At 58.8% G+C, this 14,445-nt stretch overlaps 1 protein-coding gene across 6 annotated transcripts in view; it reads left to right on the top strand.

The window, feature by feature from the left end:
- Positions 1-1,757: 1,757 nt before the first annotated feature.
- The window catches only part of STIM1 (stromal interaction molecule 1), a 95,647-nt gene continuing 82,959 nt past the window's right edge, over positions 1,758-14,445 (top strand). For all 6 annotated transcript variants that reach the window (XM_086481582.1, XM_086481579.1, XM_086481580.1 and 3 more), the window contains exon 1: positions 1,758-1,880. In XM_086481582.1, coding sequence (XP_086337708.1) covers positions 1,772-1,880 — 109 coding nt within the window. In that variant the 5' untranslated portion in view covers positions 1,758-1,771. The remainder of the gene's footprint in view (positions 1,881-14,445) is intronic.

Genomic DNA, 14,445 nt, shown 5'->3' with positions numbered 1-14,445 from the left:
TATAAGGGGCAGGTCCCCCCAGCAGCACCCACAGCTCATGAGGGTCCCCGGCTGCCGGCCCTGGGGCAGGAGGGTCTCGGGGGGGGGGGGGGCGGGTGGAGGCGAGGCTGCTCTTCGGGGAGCGAGACCCCCTGCCCGCACCCGGGATCTTCCGCTTTGAGCCCCGGGGCCGAGGGGAAAGGGCACGGTGACATCTCACCCCTGCCCTTCCGGACCCCCACGGTGGGCCGGTGGGCTCCGGGTGTGGGTGGCCGCAGGCCCCGAGGGCGCTGACATCTCCGGTCCAGCGCCGGTGAGCGGTGATGCCGCCGGGAGCACGTGGCTCCGGTGGGGTGTTGGGGGTCTCGGGGGGCGTCGAAGCGTCGGTGGCCCGGGCCTGACTGCGAGCGAGCATGTGCTCAGGCATCATGATGAGATGGGGTCCTGCAGTGTGCCAGGGTGCTCTGACGTTTCGGGGTGCTCTGAAGTTTTGGGGTGATCTGATGTGTTGGGGTGCTCTAACAAGCTGGATGCTCTGATGAGCTGGGGTGCCCTAATGAGCTGGGGTGCTCTGATGTGTTGGGGTCCCGCAGTGTGCCAGGGTGCTCTGACAAGCCGGGGTGCTCTGACGTGTCAGGGTGCTCTGATGTGTTGGAGTGTCCTGATGTTTTGGGGTGATCTGATGTGTTGGGGTGCTCTAACGAGCTGGGTGCTCTGAAGAGCCAGGGTGCTCTAACGAGCCGGGATGCTCTGATGTGTCGGGGTCTTCCAGGGTGCTCTGACATTGTCAGGGTGCTCTGATGTTCCGGGGTGCTCTGACGTGTCAGGGTGCTCTGATGTTCCGGGGTGCTCTGACAAGCCTTGCCCGGGACTCAGGCGGGGTCCCCTCAGCTGAGGTCACCCATCCAGGCGTCACACGAAGCCGCCCCTGCTTAGCTTCCGCGCCTCGCCAGCGGCCCGACCCCAGCCTGGGCATCTCCGCCTCCGCCCGCCAGAGGCCGCTGCGGCTCAGCGACGGGCGCGGGAGCCCGGCGGAGGCGGGGGTGGGGAGAGGAAGCGGGAGGGGGCGTGGCCAGGTGCCCGCCCCTGATTGGGCGGGCGGTGGCACGGGGCGGCCCCGCCCCGCGGAGGGTCTGGCACGGCGGCGATTGGCTCCGCCCCCTGTCACCGAGCGTGCGGCGGCGGCGGCAGCGGCGGGGCCCGGTGCGCAGTGGGGCGCGCGGGGTGGGGGGGGCGTACCTGGGAGAGACCATCGCTACGGGGGGGGGGGGGGGGGTGCGGGCCTGTCCCGGGAGAGACTGCGGCGGGGGGGGTGAGGGAAGGAGCGGACCGGGGAGAGGTTATGAGGGGGCGGGGGGGGGGGGGGGATAGGGACACGGAGGGGGTTGTCCCGGTAGAGACCACTGCTGAGGAGACGGGGGGGGCAGGGTTGTCCCGGGAGAGACCACTGCTGAGGAGAGGAGGGGGTGTCAGGGCTCTCCCGGGAGAGACCACTGCTGAGGGGGAAGCGGTGGGGGGGGGCAAGGCTTTCCCGGGAGAGACCACTGCGGGGGGGCAGAGCCCGGTGCCGTTTCCCGGTCCGGGGCAGCGGGAGCAGCGGGAAATAACGCCTCGTCCTTCAGCTGGCGGCGGCGGCAGCTCCGGAGCGCCCATCCTGCTCCCGCCCGGCCGTGGGGGTAGCGGCGGGAACCGAACCGCCCTGAGGTGGAGCGCCCGGGCCCGGCGGCGGGGGCCGATGCCGAGGCGGAGCTGACAGCGGCGGGGGGAAGAAAGCGGCGGAGCGGACGCGGAAATGGATTTACGGTCGGGAGTGGCCGTGTGGGTCCTGTGCGGCTTCCTCCTGCAGCAGGGGCGGGGGGAGCGGCCCCCCGGCTCCCACCTGGACGAGACCGCCATCGCAGGTGAGACCGGCCGGCACCCCCCTACCCCCCTCACCCCCGTCCCCCCCTGACTCGAGGCCTCCGTTTCCCGCCGGCGTCCCAAACCGCCCCCTCCCCCCCCCCCCCCCCGCAGCCGAGGGGATCGGTCGATCACCCGGTGGACCCGGGCCAGCCGCGGTCCCCGTCCCCTCCTCCCCGCTGGGCCGGCGCTGAGGCCTCCGGCCCCGGTAGCTGCGGGCAGGCCCCGGGGCAGCGAGCCGGGCCAGCGCCCTACCGGGCGGCCCCCGCTCCGCTTCGGGGCCGGTTGTTGGCGTTCGGGGGCAAAAGCGGCTCTACCCGCGTCCCGGCCCCGCTTCGGAAACGCGCAGCGCTCAGGGCAAGGGGTCGGAGGACCAAAAATAATCCGTGTTTATTTTTGCAACGGGCTCCAGCTATTCGCTTAATGAGTTTTGCAGCGAGTTTTGCATCGTGGCTTCGGGGGTTTCGGAAAATGCCAGTGTTTTAAGTTGTGCGTTTGGGTTTTTAAGGACGTTCCCAGGCGGGGCCGCCTCGGGGTGAGGGGTCCCAAGCGACCCGGCCCTCTCCTGCCCTCGCCCTGCGCCGGGGCTGAGCTTTTCCCACCTCTTGGCCCTGGAGAGGGGAGGTAGCAAAGCCCTAACAGCAAGCTCCTCTGTTTTCCACCTTATTTCCCTCCCGTCTGCCCCAAAAGCCAACAACCCAGTGAAAAAAAAAAAAGAAAAAAAAAAAAAAAAAGAAAGGAGAAGCCCAAGCACCTCTGGATTTGGGTGGATTTTCCCCCCGGGAGCCAGGCTTTGGTGGCACGCCGCGGCCAGAGCCAGCCTCAGTGGAGGGGCTGGGAATTGGAGAAAGCACCGTGGGCACGGGTGTGTGCTGTGTGTCCTTGTGACAGTCCCTGAGGTCAGAGCCGGGGGCCTGCTCGTTAAAAACGTGCTTTTAATTGTTGGTAGCAAACCAGAAATCCTCAGCTCCCTGCCTTTGCGTGGCAGCAGCGCCGAGTTGTCGTGTGCTAACCCAAAAAAAAACCCCAAACCGGTGAGCTGTGTCCTGTGAGCGCTGCAGGTGAAGAAATAAATGGGTTTCTGGAGGGGAAAACTCGCCCCTGGGCACCGGCCAGCTCGGCGGTGAGCAGAGCTGTCAGCATCTCCGCCGCCGTCACCCGCAGCCTGGATCCGCTCCGGAGGGTCCCACCTCCACGAGGGGTAACACGCCAGTTTGGGGTGGGCAGAAGGGCGGGGAGCCCCTCCGGACCCTGAGCCCCTCTGGACCCTTGCGGCGGGGAGGTGCCGCCTTGGGCTCTGCGTGGGTGCGAGGCTGCTCCCTCGCCGAGCGTTTCGGGCCGGTGCCTTGGCAAGGGCCCGGGGACGGGTCACGGAGGGGTTTTGGGGGCGGTGGAAGGTGCCGCGTGGGCCTTCGCGGGGGAAGGTGCCGCAGCGGCGTTGCTACGAAGGCGTTTGGCTTTGTGTCCCGAGCCGGCCGGTGGGAGCAGGGCACGTCCCGGGAGCCGCCGTATCGAGCGAGCGATCGGGAACTCGGTGTCTGATTCCCGGGCGGGCAGATCGTTTCGTCTCGGTGACGCGGTGATTTATGCAACTTACCTTTTTTTTTTTTATTATTATTTCCCTCAACACCAACCGCACGCTGGCTGTTCTGTAAGAACCCTTTATACTCTTTGTACGCCACCCTGAATCCTGAGGCCGGTTCACATCCAGTCTGCTCCATTAAGGAAACTGGATCTCTGCAGCCCTTCTGATGAAGCAAGGTTTATGCCTCCAAGGAATTTCCAGAGGAGTTATTTTTGGAGGCCCTGCAGAAGCGCGGCGGCCCTGGCGGTTCAGCTGCTGACGGGCTCTTCTCCCTGAGCAGAGCAGGGCGGGCAGGGGGCAGGCCAGAGACCCGGTCTCTGATAAAATCGCCTACAGGTGGGCTTTTCCTGCAGCGGAGGGGCTTTTCCTTACCCTTGGGTTTTCCCCAACTGGTACGTTCTCGTTCCCTCTGGGTTCCAGAGCCTGCAGAGCCGCATGCGGCACCGCGCCGGTCGCAGGGTGAAACCCAAAGCGTGCCGGTGGACGGGGTCGAGGAGGGGTTTGTTCGCTCGGAAGGGGGGTAACTCTTAGTGTAACTGCACTGAGTCCCTCGCTGGGGTAGCTGGGAAGTTCGGTGGTGCTCATTGCGCTGGTGCACGGCCTCTGAGGCCGCTCGGCCCGTTGCTTCTTGGCTTTTTAGAGCTGCTGCTCGCGGTTCGGTGCAGCGCAAACAGCACGTGGTGCTTGGCCTGGAAGCAGAAGATGAGGGTTGTGTCGGCTGCACGCACGCCTGCGATGGCACCGGCTCTTACCGTGAATCGGAGGTAGGTGGTTGGTGGATTTTTTGAAAGTGAAAGTGTTCAGTTTTGACAGATTTTTGAAAGTGAAAAGGTTCCTTTTTTTGGGTTTTTTTTTTTTTTTTTTACCATGCGTGATTTTACTGATAAAAAATGGACAGCATGGGTCACTCTTTCCTGGAACGGTGGAATTTTTCAGGAGCTGCAGGGAGGTGGTGTTTGTAGGGAGCAGAAGGGTGGGGTTTAGCAGTGTTTGCTTGTGAGGCTCGGTGGCTTTAGGTTCCTGCACACACCGAAGGGGTCCATCAGCATGCTTTATCGAGTTTTATGTCTCTGATTCCTAAGATTTATTTATTTTTTTTAAAGTGAGAGTTTGAAATGGGGAGTTTTATCCATGGAGGAAAATTAGAGTTGGTGACTGAACTCTGGGGAAAATTAGATTTTTCTCCTGGCTTTTGCTCGTTCGAAGGCAGGCGTTGCTAGCGAGGGCTTAATCTTTAGTCTTTTCCTGCCTGTATCAGGTTTAAGTTTGGTTACAGGAGCCATTTCGCAGGGCGCAGAGGCGGCGGCGGTGTGTGCTTTAGAGCCCAGGCCGGCCAGTCCGCAGCCTGACCCCCCGGAGCAGCGCAGACCCCGGGAGGTGCTCGACCTCCCCAACCTCCCGGCAGCCCGTTTTTGCGCTAGAGCACACGTTTCAGGAAAAGTTGGTGTCACGAAGGAGGCGGCCGGTCCCCCGGCCGCTGCGCAGGATGTGCTGGCAGTCACCCTGCCGTTATTGTTTCCACCCGGTGGTGGTTATTTTTAGCATGAATTTGTCTAGCCGCAGCTTCCAGCCCTGAGAGCTTCCGTGCACCCCCCTCTGAAAGGGGCGAGAGAGGCTCCTCCTGGACATGGTGACAAATTCTGCTTTCAAGTGGTGGGTTTTTCTCTTCCCTTTCCAGTGGCTTGCTGCAGGCTGTCAGTTGCCCCAGTCTCACCCGCGTGGGGCCGGTTGTGTTCCCTCTGCTGTTGGCAGCAGCGCACCATCTGGGGTTGTGTCAAACGTTTTACAGAAGTTTTGTGCGCCCCATCGACTGTTTTTGGGCAAAAGTGTTAAAATTTTGTCTCGATAAAAGCAGTAGGCGTGCTCGGTAGCCTGCTTGTCATGACGTGACGCTGACTGGTGTCAGTGACGTTGCTCCTCTTAATTTTTTCACTTGATCGCCTGCCGTGCGGGTCCTCACACTGGGGGCCGGTGGGTCGGCCGTCAGGTGTGTTTGTGGGAGACCCAAGGAGAACGGACCGTGCAGGGGCTGGGCTGTGGGGGACTGGGGGTCGTTCCTGGCTTCCTTCATCTCCAGCCGGCCGCTTGGCGAGGTCCGTGCCTGCTCCGTCCCCGTGCAGTACTACACGGGTGCTACAGGGCTGCCTTCCCCGGAGCCTGGCTTCATGTCATGCTGAGATTGCGTCCGTCCGTCCGTGATCGTGCCTCCGCGGGGGTGCGGGGTGTGTCTGCCTGTGCTGGAGAAGGTCTGGGCTCTCCTTTGCGTCCCCCTTCTGGCACCGTTGAGACAGGCTGGGGGTCCTGGGGGGGATTTTCCCTGTCTGTCTTTCCTGCAGCAGTTAGGAGATGGGCTCTGGGTGGCATGGCTCCTGCCTCCCTGTCTTGATTCCTTGATCCCCAGATTTCTGGAGGCATCTTTGCTCTTGTTCACGTGGTGTTTAACACACGGGATTGTGACCCCAGCCGGGGGGTCGGTGTGTTACCAGAGCACAAGTTCTGAAAATATTAAGATCGTATCAAAAGAAAACCTGGAGACGTGTGCTCAGGGTTGTTCTTTGCCTGCAGCACTTTGAGCCCAAGCTGCACGTAAAACCAAGGAACATCGATGCTTAACAAAATTGGGGTGATGAAGGGGGGCTGCAGCCGCAAGCTTTTACCTCCTGGTTCGTTGATTTCGGGGTCAGGGCGCTACCTCCAGGTGCTGCAGTTGGGAAATCCCGTGCTTGTCACTCGAAGATGCCGGGGTTTGGTGGAAGTTAATCCTTCGCTACAAACCCCAGCTTGGAAAGCGATCGTCTTTGGTCTTCGAACTTGCAGTGAAATCTTTCGACGTGGGAAGAGAACGTGGACTTGGTGGTGGCTCTTGAAAGCTTGGCACGGGAATCTTGCAGGGCGGGAGCACGAGCGGGTGGTTGCTGCTTTATCTACCGATTTAAACAGTGCCGTCGCCAGCTGCTTAGTTAACGAAACCTCGTGGTAGCGCGGTTATTCCGTGGCGCTGCAGTTTACGTCACCCACCGTGATGACAAAATCTGCATTTGTCCTCTGTTCCTTTGCCAGAACCTCTGATTTCATCCACTGCAGCAAGCAAGATGCTTTTGTGAGTTGCCTTTAGGAAAAGTCTGATCAGCTGAAGTCAGGAGGTCAGCATGAAATCAGGGGTGTTGAGGTGCAAGCGGCTAACTGAGATACCAGTGACCTGGCTGCTCTCCGGTGTTCGGGAACCTCCTGGTGCTGGGTAAACAGAACCACTGCAGGATTTTGTCCCCCCTGTTAGGGTGCTGGAAACCTCTGGCTCCTCCTGGAGCCTGCCCTGGACCGCAGCCTCGAGGAGGTACACGACCCGTCTTGTCAGAGCGCACCATCCCTGCCGTAGCTCTTACGACCCTGTCTTTCCCACAGCGCTGGGGAGGAGTTTGTGAAATATGGTGACCTGCTCTGCTTTTGCCTTGCTTTACGGTGAAATGCTGCTTAAAGGAGTCTTTGCCTTCACGACTAGAAGGATTTTGCTGCTCTGCCTTTTGCTTCAGCTGCAGTTAAGTCTTTCCAGGTACGCGCTTCCACCAAGTAGAAGTTGCACGTGCGAGTAGCAGCCTCGGGCTGGGCAAGGGAGAAGTAGTTTTGGAGAATACTTGGAAACCTCTGCCAGGAAACAGTCAGTGTTCTTTACCGGCTTGGTTGGAAACCTCAGCGGGTTGCACAGCCTTTCCTTCGTTTAGGGATGAAACTCATCCCGAGGAATCCCCGTTCCAAGAGCTGGAGAAATTGTTGTCTTTTGGCATCAACGTGCGGCCTCGTGTAGAAGAGGAGCGGGGCTGGATGGGTGTGCGTCCGGGCTGGTGGCGCTGCCGGGGAGCTCCTGCCTCCTGATTCTCTTCCCTGCGCTGGCCCAGAAACTCAGAGCGATGCTCAGCTGGGTCGGAGCCTGGATTATTATTTTTTAAGTTTATTTATTACTTTGAAAAGCAACTTTCTTCGTGCCTGACGTGCCTGCCAGGAGGGACTTCCGAACGAGCAGCGTGGCCAGTGGAGCTCGCAGTGCCGCTGCCGGGATGCTGCCTGCGGTCGAGGGGCTGGAGCGGAGGCGAGCTGAGCTCTTGGGGTATCTGTTTTCTCAGGAGCCGTGCCTGCACAGGCGTGCACAAACTTGTGTTCAGGGTTTCTGAGCTACTTGGGGCCTTTGCCCTCCCCGCATCCCCGTGGGAGAGAAAAACCAGACTTTGAGCGCTGGAAAGCGCAGGTGGGGGCGGCCGAGCTGTGGGAGCTCAGACCTGGGCATCGGAGCAGGGGTCCGGGTAACCCAGAGGTGCCGGGGGGACAAAACAGACCTCGCACACGGCTGCAGGCAGGGGCTGAATGTGGTTGTTGAGCATTTTTGGCGTCTTTGCCGCTGAATCCTCAGTTCTCAGGGCCGTACCTTACTGCCCCCCACCCTGTCAGTCTGCTGCGGCGGGCTGGAGCAGCTCTGGCTGTGCGGGGCCGTGCCAGCACACACAGTGTGGACTGAGGCGTAACCGGGGTCCCTCCCTCCGTGCACAGCCCTGGAATGAGCTCCTGCGTGGAAAAAAAAAAAAAAACCCAGACCGTGGCAGACTTTCTTTATATCCTGCTTCCAGCTGTGCCTTTTGGTTCGTCTTCCCCCAGGTGAGGCGAGGGTACGCAGGGACGCCTGCGCACGTGTGGCAAGTCCAAAGCAGCAGTCCTCCTGTCCGTCCTTCCCTCTCCGGAGGGAATGAAGCAGTAAATGTGCGATGGAGCCTCCTGGCATGCCTTACGGTGTGGGCAGCAGGGTCTGGGGTGCTTTGATGGTCTCGGTGAAACGGAGCGTGTCTCATCTGAAAGGGAGTAAGAAAGAAAAAAAAAAAATAATCTGCTTTTCTGTTGCCTGCTCAGTTTGTGTTCAGCTCGTGGGCTGCTTGGTGTATCTTGGTACTCCATCGTCGTGCTCTCGCCTCCTGTTCATCCAGGCAGGGGACAGATGTCTGCCCGGTGCACGCTGTGCTTTAGACCAATACGTCAGGGGGAACTGTGTTATCATGCCATGAGTTTTAATTCGAGATCTGCCTGGTTTGCAGTGAGGGAAAGGAAGTAAGAGGGCATCCGGGTGTAATTCCACATGGATTTCTTTGTTAAAAGGAGGGTGTGTGAGCAGGGGATGGAAAAGCAACAGTTTTCCATGAGGTTATCCCTTCTGCTTCTAAAAATTCTCCTTCTGCTTATTCAACTCCGAGGCTGCGCTGATTCAGAGGCCCTTGTCCCCGTAGTTCTGCGAGCCCAGGGTCGGTGCTGAGGTCCCTTTTGGTGCCGGCAGCGGCTCGAGCGTAACGGCCCTCGCGTTGTGCCTTTGCAGGTCCTGATGGCACGGCCTGTTAGCGTTGGAAAAGCCGTTTACTTTAAAGCAAAGCTAATTAACCAAGACAAAGCTAGAGAGGGAGAAATAAACTCCTGAGCAGGCTGGAGCTGGGGCCTTGTGGTTCTTCCTGGGGCAGCTCTGGGATTCAGCTCTGGGATTCCTGCTGGGATGAGCCCTCTGGTACCTGCTGGAGTACGTTTTGCCTGCGTGGGCCACTGCGTAGGACCTCGCTGCGGCGACCTGCCGGGGCAGGGCTGCGTGCTGGACAGGGGAGACAGGGCTTCAGCTGCTGCTTGGGCGAAGGGCTGTGAGCTGGGAATCCCTCCGGTCCGCGGCTGGAAAAGGAGATTTGATCACCCTTCGGCGCACCGCCGTCAAGCGCTATTAATAACGCGGCTTTTGGGCCTCTTTTGTGCTCTCTCCCTGTTACGGGGTACGGCCTTGGGGACCTTCTGGTTCCCCGCCTCCTGCCCCGAGGCCTTCAGCTTGATTCTGGGGTAGGAGAGGTGCTTGATGCGTGTGTAGGCAACGGCCGCCTTGCTGACCTGTCTGCCTTTGCTTGTGTGGTCTGATCCACGTGGGCCTCTCTGGCAGGCTGTAATTCTCCCTTTACCTTCACTTTAATCAGCCCCTGCAGTCCTGGCGTGATTAATTTTCTGGCATCTCCGTAACTCGGGTTCATTTTTTAGCAGTTGGTGCTGGTCCTCAGGCAGGCGTGGACGATGGACTCTTTAATTAAGCCATTTCTCCCATGGGAGCCTTGGGAAGCTTCTGCCTCAAACTGTGAGCCCGTGTGTTACCAGGCAGCGTTGTGCCAGCGCGGCTCACCGGGGTGCTGGAAGCGTTCACCAGTGAATTACTCTTTTCACTGACTCAGACTAGATCAATACCAAGCTCTTGGTCGCCAGAGCGGGGTCGGTGCGGTTGTGGGTTGAGGTGAGCCTTTCTGTGCCGTCCCTGCTGGGGAGCCGGCCGGTAACCGGAGCGATGGCACGGCTGCGCCCGGTTGGAGTGTTTGCTTTGACTGGCAGCTGCAGGATGAAGAGCCCACCTCGGCGCTCGATAGGGGAATCATCAGAGGGACATGAGGAAGTCGTTAGGGGGTGGGTTTGGACGTGGATTGTCTGTGCTTGTTTGTTTGATCTTGACGGAACGGTATCGGGATGCTTGTTTTGTCGGGATTATGGACCTATTTTTAAGTCACCTATTTTTTCCGTGTTGGAAAACGCATTAGCTCCCCGCGTGTCGCGGACATCTGTGCAGGCTGGCGTTGGGAACCACCGAGCGCTCCTTGAAGCCGCTCTCACGGCGCGAGCCGTTGCCTTTCTGGCCAGGATGCCCGTTGCTGCCCTTCGCCGTGCGGGATGTCTGCGGGGTTCCAGTCACACGCAGCACCGCTCTGTGGGCGCCCTCCATCCTACCAGGGAGCCCTGCGGCGTCTTGATTGCGCCGTCCCTTCGCCTTCTCCAGGGCCTGGAAGTTACAGGCGGCTTTGCTGATCCCGGCCAGCCTTCAGAACCTGGAAGCAGTAGCAAATCTGGTAGGAAAAGGTGATGTTTGTTAGCAAACACACGATCCCGCCGCACGTTTTGCAAGAAAAGAGGCTGTTTTTGTAGCTGAGTGTTTCTTGCATCTTGTCCCCTGAGGGGCAGAGTTTTGAGGTCAGTTTAGTTCATTCTTTCAGGTTGTTGAGCTCTGGTGCCTGAAATTCTGCAGGAGGATAGAAGCATAATAAACACGAGAACTTTAAGAATGTTCCTCGTCTGAATTACAAATGAACAGCTTGCTTGTTTGAACAGTCTGCCCCTTGGCTTGGGAGTTAAGCTTTGTGTTGCAGGAGAGGGAGAAGTAATTCAGGATTAAAGCTGCTCAGCAATGCGTATGTTTAGATTTGTAAGAGGGCCAGTACATAATTAATGCGAGTAAGCCAAAGAAAGAAAAAGCTGTTGATTTCCTTGATATAGACAGACAGATGCAGGATAAAACGCAGTTTTTTGGGTGGGAGGTATATAAATTTAATATTATTCAGAAAAATAATTTCCAGGTAACTGCTGTTGTTAATGCTGCCCAAGTGCTTTTTGTTCTAGCTGCTTTTAAGGCAAAAATCAAAGTATGTCACTTGGGCTTGCCTGGAGGACTTGTGCCTCTTCCTGAAAAGCTCCAGATTCCCAGTGTGGTGAGGATGACCCCCAGAACAGTCAGCCCATCCAAGTGTTCTTCCTTCTTAACCCTGCACGCGGTGGCTTTTCCTACCGGCCGAGGATGTCAGTGAGCGCCGAGGACCAGCGGCCGTTGTTACAGCTCGTTGCTGAAGGCAGAAAGCGACGGTGGGGACGGGCTGGGCAGGTCCTCGTGGAGCCTTTGTGCTTTCTCCTCTCTTGGTATTCCTACAGCCGGAGCAGGGTCTGACCCATCCTCAGTGGCATTAAGCTTGTAGGAAGTAAAGAAATCGGGAATAACGCGTTTATGTGAAAATGGTTGATTAAAGATCATCCCTGAGCGTTCGCTGTGCCTCGTTATTTCACGGCGTACCTGTTCTTCAAACCACAAAGTGAGAGGAGAGATTTTTTTTTTTCTTCTTTTAAAACTGTAGAAAGGATCAAAAAGACCGACTTGTCTATGCCCATACTTCTGGCTGTGGTTTGTGAACCCTTGCGCATCTGCCTCCACCCCTCTGCACAGGAGGGCATGGGCCGGTTCCTCCCCGGGGCAAGCCCCACCACCTTAAACCGGGACTGAGGCACAAAAATTTTGCACCTTGGTGAAACTCCGGAGGGATTCGGTGGCGGTAGGATCGCACCGGGCTCTGCCAGAGCAGCCCCCATCTCTGCTCTGTAGCAGCTGCCCGGTGTCTCGGCGGGTGAACGCGGTTTTTTAGGTTCCTGGCTCCGGAGGTGACACGACCGGCAGCGAGAGCGAGCCTGGAGGCAGAAGGCGTTGGAAACCCTTCCTGCCAGCCGTGCTGCCTGGCGGGGAGCCCCCAGGCTGGCTTTGGCTGCGGGGGTCCCGAGAGACACGAGTTGCCAACCCTCTGCCACCACGCTGGGAAGATGAAGAGCTTCCTCGGCCTCCATCAGGGTTGGCAGCTTGCGATGGCACTCCCGCAGCTCGGCTGGCTTTAGGCAGAGCCGTTTAATTAAGCTGTGTCCTCTGAGTAAGGGAGGAGAAGCCTTGGGAGGTGTGAAACTGGGGAGGGCGAAAACTAACATAGGGGATGCTGCTGCGTTGGTGGGAACGGTGACAGCAGCACACCCGGCAGCCCTGCGGGCAGAGGGACCTCTCGGGGGGCAGTGAGGGGTGCTGTCCTTGTCCCACCTCGAGTGCGGGCCCCCTGGCCCTGGCGGAGCACAGGGGTGATGGCTGTGAAGCGGAGGAGCGCTCGCAGTCCCGCGGAGCCTCGGTGTGTCTGAGAACGGTGGGAGCACCGTCCCGCCTGTGATGTCCTTCGGCGCGTGCCGAAGCTGCTCCTGGAGCCTTGTCTCCGCGCTGGAGCAGACCCAGTTCGACCTTTGGAAGCCACTCAGCTCTCCAAAAAGCTCTCGGCAGCTGCCGAGAGGGCAGCGGGGGCTTCTGTGGTTGTGAAACCTGGCTGGAGCCGCGGGCTCGGTGGTCTCCTGGTGCTGCCGGAGGAGGGGCAGGGCCGGGTCAGATGCAGCGCTGCGGCTGCCGAGCGTCCCGTGGCGTGACGTGCCCAGGGTCGTGCTGCTCTCGGCGGGTTTCGGTGGGCCACGCCGCTTCCTGGAGAGCCACACTCCGTGTTTTGTAGATAAACGGGTTTTGCCGTTTCTCGTTTGGTTTGATTAGTTGTATGGCTAAAAAAGGAGAGAGGTGGAGAGGGCTGTTTGAGGGCACTCGGCGCACCTCTCCCACGCTGCAGGCAGCAGGATGAATTCTACAGAAGTTTTGCTTACAGCTGTTGATAGGAAAAGTGGGAGGTGGAATCCCTTGCTATTTTTTTTCTCCCACCTTTTTTTTTTAATTTTTTTTTTCCCCCCCCTCTTGGGAAAGGAGAAAAAACATTTCATCCTTATGTGATTTAGTAAGGGTGAGGCTCAACCCTTTGAGTTTGTCGTTTAGAAGCTGCATCTTAATCTAAACGTCTGGTATTCCTGCGCCATCGCTGCCGAGATGGCCGTCTTCAAACAGCGGTTTCACCTGCCTGTGCTCCGGAGGAGCTGCTCTCCGGAGGTACCCGATCCTTTCCGTGGGCACTCGATGAGATGTCCCTTTTGCAGTGACAAGTGTCTTTTTAATTAAAGCTGTTTTCTGACCCCACTCTGGAGCTCCACGTGCCGAGAGCTCGAGTCAGAAGACAGCTCGGTCTTCGTCCCCCGCCCTGCCTCCAGCTTGCTGCTCAGCGTTTGCTCCGGCGTTAGGCTGGGATAGGTTGTCCAGCGGGTTTGGTTTTCATCCTGTGGCTATTTTCAGCCCCTCAGCCCAACGAGGTGAAATGTCTGAGATGCTTTTCTGTTCCCTGTGCTACCAGGAGGTGTACGGCTCAGCCCGGGCAGGCTCCCCGGTGGGGAGGGGCTCACCCCAGCCCTTCCTCTTTTTCGGCTGTTTTCTGTCCTGGTCCGTTTGCACCACTGAGGTCTTTTGTGGGAACAACAGTCGGTCTCTGCCCAGATGCCCAGAGCGCCCCGCATCCCAGCATTGCGATCGCCCTGTCACCCTCCTGAGGCACCGAGGGCGGGAGCGCGGGGAGTTACCGGCACCTCGGCTGGAACCGGCGTCACCGGGCTCGGCGCGGGAGGAGAGGCGGCAGGAAAGCCGGTGCGTGCCGCAGCCTCGCTGCAGGGACGGGGGCTGTACCAGCCCGTGCCGAGAGCGTCTCTACCGGGCGGAGGCTGCCCGAGATGCGAGAGGAGGGGGTCGTTTCACCCCACCTCTTTCTCGTTCCCGTTGTAAACGCGTAATTTGTTGACTCTTGCAATTGCGCTTGTGATCCCTTGGGGGTTGGGGGAGACGCTCAAACTGCCGTTCACTCGGGGAAGATTAATTTTTAAAACAAACCCAACTCTTGCTCCTTGGCTGAAGTCTGGAGAGGACCTGCGAGCGGAGGTGGTTCCTCTCCGGTGTCTGCCAAACGACTGCCCCGGGAACGTCGCTTCGAGCTCCTCGGAGTTCACCACGATCTCTGGTATATTTAACCTCCTGACACTGTGGGATGTGGAAGCCCTCGTCTTCCTGTTTCCAGAGAAGGATTAAAGCGCAGAGATATCATTGTCATGCAGGAAGTCATCTGGCAGAGCAGGGACTTGAACCCTCTCACAAATGTCAGCTTGGTGGCCCAGCCTGTGGGACATCCATCATTTCCTGGGCACGGCTAAGGGGCAGTTCGTAAGGGGGGAGTTCGCCGAAATCTGGGTGCGCCTGTGAAGTAAATTTAGCACCTTGATGTGAATCTGTCCGTCTGCTGGGTCAGCCACCTTCATGGAATCTGTCCCGCACCTTCAGAGACGTGCCGGGATGGAGCAGCAGCAAGTGGTTGTGAATAAACCTCTTTTCCCGGGCTGGGCTCGGGGCGAGCAAGCGACACGCTGTGCTCTGCTCGTCACCCTGCGCTCCGCTTTCTCCTTCTGGAAGCTGTCGCTGGTGGGATTGGGCGTCTCAGACCCGTGATATTTGT

The sequence above is a fragment of the Leptosomus discolor genome, chromosome 1 (assembly GCF_034619465.1).
Source record: "Leptosomus discolor isolate bLepDis1 chromosome 1, bLepDis1.hap2, whole genome shotgun sequence".
In the NCBI taxonomy this organism is placed as follows: domain Eukaryota; kingdom Metazoa; phylum Chordata; class Aves; order Leptosomiformes; family Leptosomidae; genus Leptosomus; species Leptosomus discolor.
This window is presented reverse-complemented; position numbering and strand designations above follow the sequence as displayed.